This window comes from Hippoglossus hippoglossus, chromosome 19, assembly GCF_009819705.1.
Source record: "Hippoglossus hippoglossus isolate fHipHip1 chromosome 19, fHipHip1.pri, whole genome shotgun sequence".
Taxonomy (NCBI): domain Eukaryota; kingdom Metazoa; phylum Chordata; class Actinopteri; order Pleuronectiformes; family Pleuronectidae; genus Hippoglossus; species Hippoglossus hippoglossus.
Window position 1 is genome coordinate 13604178 of NC_047169.1, and position 15569 is coordinate 13619746.

The 15569-nt window shown below is 38.7% G+C and overlaps 2 protein-coding genes across 3 annotated transcripts in view; both read right to left on the reverse strand.

Annotated features, from left to right (window-relative positions):
* The window catches only part of wu:fj29h11 (protein NO VEIN), a 33563-nt gene extending 31123 nt beyond the window's left edge, over positions 1 to 2440 (reverse strand). For both annotated transcript variants that reach the window (XM_034570050.1, XM_034570048.1), the window contains exon 1: positions 944 to 2440. The gene's annotated coding sequence lies outside the window, so the exon portion shown is untranslated. The remainder of the gene's footprint in view (positions 1 to 943) is intronic.
* On the reverse strand, positions 2434 to 12479 carry LOC117753415. The gene is made up of 12 exons (XM_034571492.1): positions 12341 to 12479; positions 11193 to 11401; positions 10436 to 10562; positions 9594 to 9688; positions 9319 to 9499; positions 9079 to 9166; positions 5978 to 6204; positions 4195 to 4406; positions 3258 to 3384; positions 3032 to 3126; positions 2707 to 2887; positions 2434 to 2584 (listed from the first exon to the last, which is right to left on the reverse strand). Exons 1-12 carry the CDS (start codon positions 12477 to 12479, stop codon positions 2448 to 2450), a joined length of 1818 nt encoding a protein of 605 aa, XP_034427383.1. The 3' UTR covers positions 2434 to 2447.
* Between the last annotated feature and the right edge of the window lie 3090 nt (positions 12480 to 15569).

Genomic DNA, 15569 nt, shown 5'->3' on the forward strand with positions numbered 1-15569 from the left:
CTTTTTAGACCCAGTTTGCTTTTTCACAGGCGCGAGCCACCATAGAGCCACGTCATTACTTCACTGTACACATCACTCTCTACAACGCTACAAGCACATCAACAATGGCGGTGACGTTTTCTTTTTCTAATCAGTGGTCAGGATAGTCTCAACAGAGGCCCTGACGGAAGTGATTCTTTTTCCAGACCAGCAAAGCGCTGGTGTCAGAGTCAAACCAGGTTTTCTGGCCAAGAGACAAGTTCTTTGACTGTCAAAACTCAAAGAACTGGTTCAGGTTTACAGGCACTGGCTCCGAAGCTGCACTCCGAGTGTCTAGGTGGAAAAGGGGCTGTGGATGTGCTTCAGTGTTTACACATATGGTCGAAAAGGGGTGAAATGACACACTTGGCTCAACAGACTCCTTTATTTAGACGACAATATATATAAGATAAGATATTCCTTTATTAGTCCCACAATGGGGGAATTTGCAGTATTACAGCGGCAAGAGTCAAAAAGGCATCAGCAAGTAATAAGTAACATGCAATATATACATTTACAGACACACACACACACACACAAATGACTATACATGAATTTAAGCATGGGATATACATCTCCTTTTCCATACATTTGTTTTTCACTATCGCCTAAACTGCATTCTCCACTGCTGATATCAAGTCAAATGAACATCAAACTACAGGCTGCCAGACAGTAACGGTAACGGTTCTTTTTTTAACTTCTTTTTTCTACTTCTTTTTATTGTAAAGCACTTTGAGCTGCAGAGAATGTACGAAAGGTGCAATATAAATAACATGTATTAATATTATTTCTGTGGCAGCCAATGGTAGCAGCCGGTAAAGTACCAGTTAACTGTGTGAGCTGTTGTGATCTCACAATAAACCTGAAACCGAGTTGAACCACTGATTTAAACCCCAGTTAAATGTGGCGGACTCTCTCCATCTACCTGTTACTGAGCCAGGCATCCCCCCATTTGTTGCAGTTGTCGGGTGAGTCCCTGACTTCTCTCCGCACTGAAGGGATCACAACACGGAAGCGCGTTAAACGGACGGACCGTGCTAGCAAGCGTTAGCCAGCGTTAGCAAACAATACCAGGCGTGTTGCGGTTTAACTTTACACTAATCGCACTAACCGGTCAACATCGGGCTTTTGAATAACCACTGTCACCGTATTTGAGTTGTATAATCTTAGCTCTGCTGAGATTAAGCGCCATATGATACGGAAGAAGCGAAACTCAGTAACCTAACGCTATTGTTTGCTAATGCTAGCCGGCTGCCTAGCTAACCACATGCTGCATTCAAGTCACATGGCGCAAATCGGAAATACGAACTCTCTCCCCCCTGAACTGTCCGTACAAAATAAAAATTGAATCAATATTAGTATTACAATCACAAATGATATATCATCTCAGCTTCATGTCGACGCCTGCTTCATGAGGATTCGAGTTTAGTCTTGTCCCCTATTTTTCGTGGATGTTTAAAGCTGTCTTCTTCCTGGTAAATTATAAAATATTGGTTCATTTTAGCCAGTCCCTTTCCCCACTTTTATGTTTTTATTATGGGTGTAAAACAGTAGGGGGCCGCACACGAACAACTATGTAGAGTTCACAGGTTTCAGAGCTACTCTAACTTAAGATGGATGACAGAGACATGTTCTCACAGGGACCCTGAATGCAGCATTGTGTTGAAAACAAAGTGACATCATTTTCGACAGAATCGAAACTGTTCCACGCGAGTACTCTAATTTCTTGAACTTAAAGCTCAGATGGCAGAATACAAATTTAACACGTGTCATCTTATTTTGAGTTCCTAAAGCAAACCGCCTTCAATCGTGTTACCCCAAAAAGTAATCTGACAACAACACGATGCCTTAATGCACCAGAAATTATTAAGTAATAAAGTAGAATAAATAATTACCATACATTTCCACTTTCTCTTTTTCATTCTTAGCATTTTATAATTCAATATTAGGAGACAGTGTCAGTAAATATACAGTTAAATACAAACAGACAATTGCACCTTTAATTTTTTCCCAACCAGCACCATCCCCATGTTCCACTGTTCAGACAGGGTATTTAAAAAAAACAGGATGTTATGTAGTGAATGAGGAAGCAAATAAAAATAGAATAGGAATACATTTAGGAACAGAAGATGGAAGTTTTATATCATAGTTAGCTTTGAGTTGGCTTTGAGCATAATCAGGCCTGCCTTGGTCATCTTGGCAACACATAGGATTAGCAGTCCATGCTGAACGCCACAGTTATATTTGAGAAAGCCTTTGATATATATATCTCAACACAAAGGATTTGAAATAAAGTCAAGAAGATGAGACTGCAGCTTTCTAATTAAGATAAGTAATTAGAAAGTAATGCTGGTAATGGCAGTAATACTAATGATCTGTCTCTTAAGAAAGATGCATATTTTGTGCATCATTGTATGGCGGGGTGATTATCATTGAGTGTGCTCATCAAATCTATTTTGATCCCATACAAATTTATATTTGATATCATTAATTTTGTCTTTGTAAACAGCATCAAAGTACTCTGCCTCTGCCACTGTCAGTTGGTTTTTCCAGTCTCCAGTTATTCCTGAAACACAACACACGAGGAATCATTTGAGGGAACAATTTGTGAAAATATGTCCTTATTTTAATGGACAGTGGACCACATCTACGAACAGTACTGTGTGTATTATTTAATGAAACACACACCTTTCCTGAGAAATTCTGACTTTGTCCTGTCCAATATTTCACAAGGAACAGCAGAGTAGTTTGACATGTTGTTCTGCTTCATATTCTTGAACAAACATCGGTCTGTTATCTTCTCTATCACCTCTGTGCCCAGAGGCTTCTCCAAGTACTGAGCAATTCTGGCTACAGAGTCCTTCAGGTCCTGCACCAAAGTAAAGAGAAACAACTTAGCTCACATTCCTACAAGAATTCATAAATTATCACGTATTCTGAGGTCAGAATTGTTCCAAAAAACATTGTAAAGAGATTTTGGTCGGACGTTTTCAGGAGTACTGCTAAAGCTCACCATTATCATCTCTTCATAGGAGATGTACATGATGCGATCTTTATCTTCAGCATTCAGCCAACCCTTTATATGATCAAACCATGAACCGTAACAAACTAGAAGGGAGAGAAAATCACACTAAGTATTTAACATATATTACAATGATCTATTATCAGTTGAGGGTTTCTGTCACTTAGTGTATTTTATTATGAATACTGTATTGCATAGGTGTAACACTTAGCCCGACCTTTTCCATCAAGGAACTTGTGGAGGAACTCTCTCTGTGGGCCTGGGTTCACCAGGAATGAGGCCACTTCAGAATAATGTAAGAAAGATGTAAACACATCTTTGGGATTCCTCATGACATAGATGACCTGTAGTGAGAATGACATTGCTGAATCAATTATAGCACATGGAACTCTTCAACTACGCCTGTGGTATATCAAATTACACTTCAATCTGCTCTGTTTTAATTTCTCACATAGCATTTTCTGTAGTTGTGTAGGCCTTTTGAGTGGCAGCAAATACAAATGCCTGTGATGTAGTTGAGTTTAGAGGATTTGACATAGTAGAATCCTGAAACCTGGGAGGTTGACCTCCGGACCATGTGGACGTGTACTTCAGTGGCAGGACCACCTACCCTGTAATTCTTACTGGTACATACACAGAGTTATGAAGTATCACGTAATTTCGAGAATAGCTGGGAGTTCAATCAGGCAAATGAAAGTATGATTGATAAACATGTTGGAGAAGGACGGGAGCCAGAAAGAGCAGTAATAAAAATGAAGAAGCTGTATAAAGGCTAGAGTGAGTATTGTGCCTTTTTCATGACAGCTATGTTACATTAGAAGTAATTTCAATGAGAGAGAAATGGTACATACGTAAGGCAAGGCAAATTTATTTGCTAAGCACATTTCCACAGCAGCCCAATTCAAGTGCTTCACATAAGATAAAAAAGGCATTATGTCAAAATGTCAAAGCAACATTAGACAATACAAAGATCATATAGACTGAGGAGTAAAATAAACAGAATAATATGAAATACATGGGTAGAAAGTTACTTTGCAGAGTAAGAAATTAGCAACAATTTGATTTCAAACTGCAAACAGTTAAGTCTTCACCCTTGATGTAATAGAAGTGAGAGTTGCAGCCGACCTGTAGTTCTCTGTATAAGACAGATTTACCTTTGGCTTTACTTCAAAGAAGCCTGGAGGCATCATGTTGTAGTGGAAGTGAGTCGTGAACATGCGAGGAGACGGCCTTTTTTCTAGGTTAAGGTCGGAGGACCTATACATCTCCAACCAGGGCACTCGGTCCCAGTTGTGGAGAGACTCAACGGAGGCCGGATCGCCTCCACTCATGATCAGTGGGACAATCTCCTGCATCCAAGTTGTGCCTAAATAAAGAAAACAGGTTTCAGTGGGCAGGCTAAGCAAACAGCCCATTCCAAAAGGGTATGTTTAGAACGGGCACTGCATTAGTATGTGTAAATTACTGTTATCATATGATCCTCTGGAAAGAAGATAACTCACTCTTTTGGTTTTGAGAAAGTTGTTACATAGTGGAGGTTCTTCTCTCACTAATTATCCGTGATGAGTACTGACAGCAGCGTGCACAGACACAAACCGACTGCAGCTAAGCAGCTTTGACAAGTGACAGCTGATATCATGAACCACCCACAATGTTTGCGTTATTAACCGGTGAGAACCGGTTAAGTACACTGATTTGCTAAGGATTGCTCGTCTTGTTTGCAAAGAATATTCCACATTCACATATGGTGCTCACTGCAGGATAGAAACAATACGTGGGCGTAGACCTGCAGTAAAGTGGTTCTTAGTTGTTTCTCGAGCTGCTTCTGTAAGCATACGGTACATTTATCAACCTTTTTGTTGAGGAAAACAGAAAGACGCAGTATGGTCTGAGTTTTATTCACACTGAGTTGTGCTCCTCTAAAAGAATTAGCGAAGAGTCCAAGGTAAAGAATTCCTCCTGTTTGCAGATGACACAAATATTTTTTTGGTTCTGGCCTGAATATGATTTAGTTAAACAGTTCAAAGTTACAGATAGTGTTTGTGAAACAGTAAAACTTAAAATGGGGTTTGATGAAAATGAATTATTTTTAAATTGGAGTAATGCCAAATTCATGACTTTTGGTAATTGAAAAAGTTTTTGGGTGTTGTAATAGATGACACACTTACTTTGAAACCACTTATAGAATAAATAAAGGGGAAAGTGAGCAAAAGTATTGTAGTCCTGTACAAAGCGAAGGGCAGTTAAGATATTTTACATTGTTCACTTATTCCTCCATGTTTTGTTTATAGCACCGAGGTGTTGGGCAACACATATAAAACTAATATTAGACCCTTGTATGTATTACAGAAAAGAGCATTAAGACTTAAAATCAAAGTCAATGTAAGAGAACATACCAGTGAACTGTTTAAGAAGTCACATGGGTTAAAGGTTAAAGATGTGGTTGACTTACAAATATTATTGGTTATATTTAAAGCTGCTTCCTGAAACCCTGTAAAAACTGTTTACATTAATATCAAATGATGAGGATTAGAGACGGAGGTATAATATCAGACGTCCATATCCACGCACTACATTAAATAGGAAAAAAATTATGAAAACGAACTAAGTAACTTTAAGTAATATTTATGTTATGATGATTGCTACTGATTATTGTACAACTGATTTGTTATGTGATTTGGGGAAAGAAAGGAAATCAATAAAGGGATGACCTTTTTGATATATTCTTTATATGAAAGGAGCATTTGATCGAAGACTTTTCTTCTCTGTGTTCCTTTTTCGTTCATGGAATGCGTACAAATAAAAGTGTATTGTGCATCCAAAATGTCTCTGTGGCTACTATGGGGTGTTACGAGTTAAAGAGCTAGTCTCAACTTGACACAATTTGTCGACATAATTTGCGCAACTAATGCACACAATACAGAAGTGTGAACTTACCTGACTTGGGATATGTTACAATGATAATATCATCGTGGCGAAGCGTGAAGTCGTCGTAGTATTGCAGGCTGTGTGGAGTGTGCAGCCCTGAAGGCAGATACACCCCTTTGTACAGCGTGTACAGGTCAGCCTCAGTCATACTGTCGTTCAAGGAGAAAAACCACGAGTCGTGTGCAGCAGCTTCAGCAAACAGGTCGCTTCCACAGGCTGAACACTCACTTTTATTGCTTTATATTGACTAACCTCCGGTCGCAGGGGTTGTTGTGGACTGACCTGACCTCATCTCAGCCCTGCCCTCTTCAATATCATATCACATTTGATTTTGTTAGAGCACGTCTCTCTCTGTCTGTCTCTGTCTCTCTCTGTCCCCCCATGTAGTACTGCCAATCTCCCATAGTTTTCTCTCTCTCTCTCTCTCTCTCTCTCTCTCTCTCTCTCTCTCTCTGTGTTGAAATCATTCAACACAAAGTAGCCTAAGGCCTGATTTTGTTAGAGCACGTCTCTCTCTGAACTCTCACTAGCCGTGAGCAACAGTACTAAGCAGTACAAGAAGTCCTAACATTAATGTTGGCTGTTATGAAGTGTATCAAAAGATACTCAGAAAGTTACTTGTTGGCATTATCATTGTAATACACCGCTGTAAGCATTCATATAGTACATGTAAACCTAAAAATGCATGGAATGGATAGATATTAGGTGTGGTTTGAAGTAGTCTAGGCTTATGGATGTGATATTTGCCGACAAGACAGACAAGTTTGAGAATATTGTTAGTAGATTTTGAGCCTGGATTACAATTCAGTAATAAGACTTTGTCTTCTACCTTTGGTGGCAATCTAATGAAAGTTGAATTAATCAACAGAGCTACTTCAACACAGAACAATTTAAAGGAGTATATTCATAGAATAAATAAGTAAATGATTAACTTCGGTCTACCGAAAGTACATACTGGTCTGTAATTATCTTACTGTTTCATTGGAACTAACAGTATAGTCAAGTATGCCCTCTGCTGTTGTGCTTGTGAATTACAATGCTCCCAACAATTTATCTTCAGCACAATATGTTGTGGGATAGAGAGGGCCTCCTCCACTGACCAGGAGCGGTCAGGGAGCAAGCCAGAGACTGGGAGTTGTTGGTGGACGTGGGCCAGCGGCTTACAGTCCCATTACATATTGTCAATACCACCCTAAGACCTGACCAGATACTATGGTCCAACACCCAGCGCGTCGTCTATTTCATAGAATTGACAGTACCCTGGGAGGATAATGTTGATGAAGCAAATGAGAGGAAAAGGCTGCGGCATGTAGACATGGTATTTGAGGCAGAGCAACGCGGCTGGAAAGCAATAGTTTGCCCTCTGGAGGTTGGCTGCAGGGGTTTCCTTGCAACATCCACCATCAGGTTGCTCAAAGATCTGGGGATTCATGGACAAGCCCTGCGCCAGACCATAAAAGAAACATCCCACACTACAGAACGCTGCAGCCAATGGCTCTGGATGAGGAGGAAAGATCCCAAATGGGCCCCAAGATGCTAGGGACATGCACCCAGGTCTGATCTGATCAGCAGAAACACTTGGTGACACTAAGGTACACAACTGAAGATATGTCCCTAACAGCCGTTGGTGGTAACTTACATCCGATAACATCAGCTGGTGGTAGGCATTAATTAGTGCGGTAGAACATACTGGGATATTCTCCATCTTGTCCTATGTTCTAAAATGGGAAAGCGTTTAGTTTAAAAAGGCATAGAGGTAATGATGTCTGATCTACTGAGCAGGCGACATGTCTTTCATAGTACTGCCATACAAGCCAGTAGCCAGTCGAATTTACCTTTAGCCTCAGTGTCCCCTCAAGTTCAGCCTGTATCATTGCTTACAAGAACAGAACAAAAAACAGAGTCAGAGACACGCACAGAGGACAGAGACACGCTGGGCAGACACGCAAGGGAGACACACGAGAGACACTCATGAGAGACTGAGCTGAAAAGCGGGACGCCAGCAGAAAGTGCTGGCAACTTAAGTTGAGTTTGTCGAGGTTATGTTGGCACTGTGTGAAGTTAATAAAAGAAGCTGAAAAGCAACCTGTCCGTCTCTGGCTGTGTGTGGGAGACCCCGGTGGCATGGTCAATTGCCACAAAGACCTTTAAACGTACAAGGGATGTTCAACTTCTTGTCCTATATTCTAAATAAATATTCATATTGTATTTTTCAATGATCTGTAAGATAAACATCTAAACCATCAGTGAACGATTCAGCTGCTGCTTCTATAATTTACCCCAAAGAATTATTTTCATTTTTTTTATCGTGATAAAAGATGAGTCATCAAAGTGCAATCCAAATATTTCATTTTTATCAGTTAAAAAAAAAATGGAAGATAGCTCAATGAAATAAAATGACCTATATTATGTGTGGTTGCGTTAACTGCTCAGCAGCCAATGAGACCTTGAGGCAGTCACACTCTTAAACTGGGGAAGTGACCAAAAGGCTCAAATACACATGAAATTGACACCTGAGATCACATGTTGTTAACGCGTTATCAATGCGTGTTTTATGTGTTGTCAACGTGTTGTTGTTTCAGAGGTGCCTTAGGGGACTAACTTCCTGATTATTTTGATCTGGCTGTATAGATTACTAGAGCTGGGTGTCTTCTGAGTAACCACGGAAATGTCCCTCCTCCTCCTTTCCTTTTACTCACAGTGCTTGTCCACTCAATGTCCACATCCTGTAGCTATGTGTCAGACACTTAAAGAAAAGGGTGAACACCTCTTTTTCAGAGCACAAAGATTCTTTATTCGGGTCAAAGTATATTAACATAAGCAAATCTGTTCATCAACAGTTCTGTAAGAGAGTTGGTTACTTTTACTCAAGAGAAGAGTATTGCGAAAATCACGTACTTCTCAGGAAAACACTTATATGCAGGGATGTTTTCTTCAGGAGATTCTAAGCTTGAGTCGATGAAAACTTTTTATGTTATTGTTAGTTAATTGGCAGCTTTCAGTATATTCCTGTTATAGAACCATAACCAACTCCGTCTTCTTTTCAGGTCTTTGTGCATCATTGTGTGTTGGGATGATTACGGTTATTTTAATTCCATGGAAACTTATACTTGACATCCTTCATTTTGAACTTGTAAACAGCATCAAAGTACTCTGCCTCTGCCCCTGTTAGTTGGTTTGTCCAGTCTCCAGTTACTCCTGAAACACAACACACAAGAGGAATCATTTGAGGGAACAATTTCTGAAAATGTGTCCTTAATTGAATGAACTGTTTTGTTTTTTATTCAGAAGTATAGCATGTAATTTCATTTTAACTCATAGTAACCGTGCTGTTGTTTATTGAAACACACCTTTTCTTAAAAAGTCTGACTTTGTCCTGTCCCATATTTCAGCAGGAACGACAGAGTAGTTTGACATGTTGTTCTGCTTCATATTCTTGAACAAACATCGGTCTGTTATCTTCTCTATCACCTCTGGGGTCAGAGGTTTCTCCAAGTACTGAGCAATTCTGGCCACAGAGTCCTTCAGGTCCTGCACCAAAGAAAAGAGAAACAGCTCAGCTCACATTCCTCCATTAATTCTTCAGTTGTCACTATGTATTTTATGAGGTACTGCTAAATCTCACCATTATCATCTCTTCATAGGAGATGTACATGATGCGATCTTTATCTTCAGCATTCAGCCAACCCTTTATATGATCAAACCATGAACCATGACAAACTAGAAGGGAGAGAAAATCACAAATTAAAATTTTGTTTAACAATTATTCATTAACTTTAATGTATGTATAATAATAATACATTTATTTAGAGGCGCCTTTCCCAGCACTAAAGGTCATTAATTGCCTCCCCTATGGCCATAACTATTTCATGAATTTAATTGAGGATTTACTGTCACCTACTGTCTTGTGTACTGCATTTTATTGTATTGCATTTTATTGTAATATGAATAAATACTTTAAAGCTTTTTTCAGACATACACTGAACTGCTTAGAGCCTCTGGATTTTCTCTGGTCAACTCCTTAGCAAAAACTCTACAGAAAATCTGAATGAGCTAATGTGGGAATACAGCAGGAGATCCTCTTCAGGATTAACCACGAGTGAGTGGGTGTGTTGATGGCACAACAGATATAGATACAGAAATAAAAAAGAACAATAACAATAAATATCTCAGGATCAAAAAGTGGTTCTATACAGAGGACACCGACTAAGATGAGAGCTTTTGGTGATCAGGGCTCTAAACAAAAACATATGATCTCTGCAGTGGAACAAATATGTTACATCCAGCTTCTGCATGCTGCGCCACCCCTCACCTAAATACAAGATTTCTGTTATGGATGTATCTGACCTGAGAATCTCCTGCCGTGTTCATGTGTGAAAGGCAAACTCTGGAAAAGGTCTGGACACAATTCTGCGAGTTCATGTCTGTAATGGGCTTTAGATGCATAGGTGTAATAGTGAGGCCAACCTTTTCCCTCAAGGAACTTCTGGAGGAACTCGCTTTGTGGGCCTGGTTTCACCATATGGATGGCTGCATCGGAATAATGTAAGAAAGATGTGAACACATCTTTGGGATTCCTCATGAGATAGATGACCTGCAGTGACAATATGACATCCATTAATGATTTAAAGAACTCTGAACATCAATCCCCTCCCAGTCTTGATTGATGACTGATTTGTCTTCCCCGTTGCCCTCTGACTTCCCAGTTACAGTACAATTATCTTGAAAGGCCCTGTGACTCACTCTGGTCACAGTCTGAAGCTACTGTGTAAAATGCTCAAAGTATTTAATAGGTATGAACAAAGAGGATTAACAAGCTACTGGTGATGTCCTTTAAACACGGCCCATACTGATTTGTAGTGAGCAGCTGTCAGCCAATTAAGAGTTACCACAAGTACAACCTTTTTATATTGTGAAGATATTTAACTGTTGGTGATTTATAGTGCAATGTTTTAGGTTAATTAGGTGTTCATGTTGCAATTTATCACCTTGTTTATTGAGTGGTAAACTTTTATTTTCAGATTTCCCTGCAATTGTAGAAGTAGTTAGTGTGTAGCATAACTTTAAAGTCTTTTATTTACCGTCATTTTAGAACTACACTCCTGTGCATCTGTGTATTTACATTTTGCCTCCCCAAAGGTGTCACATTCAACAACATCACAGGTCTTTGGAATAATTTGCTGCTATTTCGACTGTAAATAAACAAACTGTATGGCAGCCGTACCTTTGGCTTTGCTTCAAAGAAGCTTGGTAGCATCATGTTGTACAGGAAGTGTGTACAATATATGCGCGGTGACGGCCTCTGTGAAAAGTCAGAGTGGTACTGATTCACCTCCAGCCAGGGAACACGGTCCCAGCTGAGAGAACTCTTGACAGAGGCTGGGTCTCCTCCACTGAGGATCAGGGGGACAATCTCCTTCAGCCAGGACGTACCTGAACAGGGTTCAAGAATAGTTGAATCAAGGAAAACTGGCGTTGTAGGTACAAGACAACATCTGTTTACTTTTCTCCTTAAGATTTGTGATCAGATCAACTGGTTAGTCTAAAAAGGGCTGCAGATATGTAACCATTATCGGGTTTGTCAGAACTGAAGAAGCCTTTTGGATAACAGGTAAAAAACCTTCAAGAAACACAAGTTAGTTAGTTCAGCTGCCGATCTACACTAACCCTAACCCCCCTACAACTTCTGAAGGATGAACAGAAAGAATCAGGCTTCAAAACAACACCATGCAACTGTTTTACGTTTAAAATAGCAGCTTCAAAATTACTTTGATTGTACACTGTCTTTTAATAGTAATAATAGTGCTGCTGTAGTCCCCACTCCTGTCTCTTCATAATGTCACTTTGAAGAGCTTAACCGTCAGCCCCGGCAAGTTCAACAGTGATACCAAACTGTGGATCAGTTAGCAAGATCTTTTAAAACCAACTAGTGTTTATTATAAGCATTTCAACTTTTTGAAAAATCACGAATTTTAAACAGAGTTTTTGGTAAAGTGGCAGCACTACATCACTTTAAGTAACCACTCTCATATGGAATGAACTTAAAAAATCCACACAATATGCAACTATTATACCATAGTTCAGGGGTCGGCAACCTTGACTATCAAAAGAGCCACAGTTCACACTTAAAATTAACTAGTTCAAAATTCAGTTCATGCAGATGAAAATGAACTAATTCACGTTCATAGTAAATTTTTTTAAATTTTGAACTAAGCTCACGGTTCCAAAAATTAACTAGTTCACGTTCATAGTTCATTTTTTATGAACTATGAACGTGAATTTAAATATATATATAGCTACTCATTAAAAATAATACTTGGCCTGAAATATTCCTACAACAAGTAGGAGCTTAAGTTTGAATCAACAACTTACCTGACTTGGGATATGTTACAATGATGATATCATCCTTGCGAAAAGTAAACTCTTCATATATTTTCAGGCCCTCCGCTACGTGCAGGTATGAACTAAGATAAATCCCTTTGTACCAAAAGTACATGTCGGCCTCAGTCATAGTTCAAAGCAAAGACTGACCAGAATGTCAGCAGCAGGCTCGGGGAACTGATTCAGCTGTCTAATGAAATGATGCTGTGGCTTATTGCTGACTCTCTATATATATCTCTTGCTTTCCCTTCGTAAATAGGTTTAGGCAAATGTGGGAAGTTTAACTACATATGACAGTTACCAAACCAAACATGTTCAAGTCAAATCAATTCAATTTTTTATTTGTATAGTGCCAAATCATAATAAACATTATCTCAAGGCAGTTTACATAGAAGGTAAAGACCTGAACATGTATAGAGAAATCCAACAGTTCCCACAATGAGCAGCACTTAGGTGACTGTGGAGACAAAAAAATCCGTCATTAACTGGAAGAAACCTCTAGCACAGGGGTCGGCAACCTTTACTATCAAAAGAGCCATTTTGCTCCCTCTTCCCCAAAATAAAATTTGTCTGGAGCCGCAAAACATATTTGATAACACAGCTTATGAAGTTTTATATATAGTAATACTCAGTGTTATGCTAGCTCACTCTTAAATAAACTAGTTCACGTTCACTTGTTTAGTTTTTTTATTGGCACTTTAACACTGAGTCCTGGGTGGGGCCCTAATAATCTGTCTATAAGTAGGATTTGAGACTCAGATAGTTTCAGGTTTTTTAAATTGAGTTATATACATTTATTCATGAATTATAACTTTTTTAAATGTACAATCATTGGACGATTTCATACTTTCTACTCGCACACAAATTATTACGCAAACCTGAGCTGATTTGTGTCTATAAAACCCTTTTTTTCTTTTCTGACACTGTGTCCATTCGTTTGCACTTCTTTCTCATTAATGGGACTTCAGCCACAACTCTCTCCTCTGCACTTCCAGACTTTTGTCTGTAGGATCTGACACAAACCTCTTCTTGACAAAGTTAATAATTGATCATATCATGCAGAACTAACTCTGAACTTTGAACACTCAGCAGACCACAATAATATTCAAGCAGCTATTTCACAACCATATCTCTTGCTTTCCCTTCGTAAATAGGTTTAGGCAAATGTGGGAAGTTTAACTACATATGACAGTTACCAAACCAAACATGTTCAAGTCAAATCAATTCAATTTTTTATTTGTATAGTGCCAAATCATAATAAACATTATCTCAAGGCAGTTTACATAGAAGGTAAAGACCTGAACATGTATAGAGAAATCCAACAGTTCCCACAATGAGCAGCACTTAGGTGACTGTGGAGACAAAAAAATCCGTCATTAACTGGAAGAAACCTCTAGCACAGGGGTCGGCAACCTTTACTATCAAAAGAGCCATTTTGCTCCCTCTTCCCCAAAATAAAATTTGTCTGGAGCCGCAAAACATATTTGATAACACAGCTTATGAAGTTTTATATATAGTAATACTCAGTGTTATGCTAGCTCACTCTTAAATAAACTAGTTCACGTTCACTTGTTTAGTTTTTTTATTGGCACTTTAACACTGAGTCCTGGGTGGGGCCCTAATAATCTGTCTATAAGTAGGATTTGAGACTCAGATAGTTTCAGGTTTTTTAAATTGAGTTATATACATTTATTCATGAATTATAACTTTTTTAAATGTACAATCATTGGACGATTTCATACTTTCTACTCGCACACAAATTATTACGCAAACCTGAGCTGATTTGTGTCTATAAAACCCTTTTTTTCTTTTCTGACACTGTGTCCATTCGTTTGCACTTCTTTCTCATTAATGGGACTTCAGCCACAACTCTCTCCTCTGCACTTCCAGACTTTTGTCTGTAGGATCTGACACAAACCTCTTCTTGACAAAGTTAATAATTGATCATATCATGCAGAACTAACTCTGAACTTTGAACACTCAGCAGACCACAATAATATTCAAGCAGCTATTTCACAACCATATCTCTTGCTTTCCCTTCGTAAATAGGTTTAGGCAAATGTGGGAAGTTTAACTACATATGACAGTTACCAAACCAAACATGTTCAAGTCAAATCAATTCAATTTTTTATTTGTATAGTGCCAAATCATAATAAACATTATCTCAAGGCAGTTTACATAGAAGGTAAAGACCTGAACATGTATAGAGAAATCCAACAGTTCCCACAATGAGCAGCACTTAGGTGACTGTGGAGACAAAAAAATCCGTCATTAACTGGAAGAAACCTCTAGCACAGGGGTCGGCAACCTTTACTATCAAAAGAGCCATTTTGCTCCCTCTTCCCCAAAATAAAATTTGTCTGGAGCCGCAAAACATATTTGATAACACAGCTTATGAAGTTTTATATATAGTAATACTCAGTGTTATGCTAGCTCACTCTTAAATGAACTAGTTCACGTTCACTTGTTTAGTTTTTTTATTGGCACTTTAACACTGAGTCCTGGGTGGGGCCCTAATAATCTGTCTATAAGTAGGATTTGAGACTCAGATAGTTTCAGGTTTTTTAAATTGAGTTATATACATTTATTCATGAATTATAACTTTTTTAAATGTACAATCATTGGACGATTTCATACTTTCTACTCGCACACAAATTATTACGCAAACCTGAGCTGATTTGTGTCTATAAAACCCTTTTTTTCTTTTCTGACACTGTGTCCATTCGTTTGCACTTCTTTCTCATTAATGGGACTTCAGCCACAACTCTCTCCTCTGCACTTCCAGACTTTTGTCTGTAGGATCTGACACAAACCTCTTCTTGACAAAGTTAATAATTGATCATATCATGCAGAACTAACTCTGAACTTTGAACACTCAGCAGACCACAATCATATTCAAGCAGCTATTTCACAACCATATCTCTTGCTTTCCCTTCGTAAATAGGTTTAGGCAAATGTGGGAAGTTTAACTACATATGACAGTTACCAAACCAAACATGTTCAAGTCAATTCAATTCAATTTTTTATTTGTATAGTGCCAAATCATAATAAACATTATCTCAAGGCAGTTTACATAGAAGGTAAAGACCTGAACATGTATAGAGAAATCCAACAGTTCCCACAATGAGCAGCACTTAGGTGACTGTGGAGACAAAAAAATCCGTCATTAACTGGAAGAAACCTCTAGCACAGGGGTCGGCAACCTTTACTATCAAAAGAG

Coding starts and splice junctions, on each gene's coding strand:
- LOC117753415 (XM_034571492.1), bottom strand. CDS start 12,479: ATGACTGAGGCCGACATGTACTTTTGGTACAAAGGGATTTATCTTAGT. Junction 9,689..10,435: donor GAAGTTCCTTGAGGGAAAAG/GTTGGCCTCACT, acceptor TCTCCCTTCTAG/TTTGTCATGGTTCATGGTTT. Junction 3,385..4,194: donor TCTTTGAAGTAAAGCCAAAG/GTAAATCTGTCT, acceptor TTCTCACTACAG/GTCATCTATGTCATGAGGAA.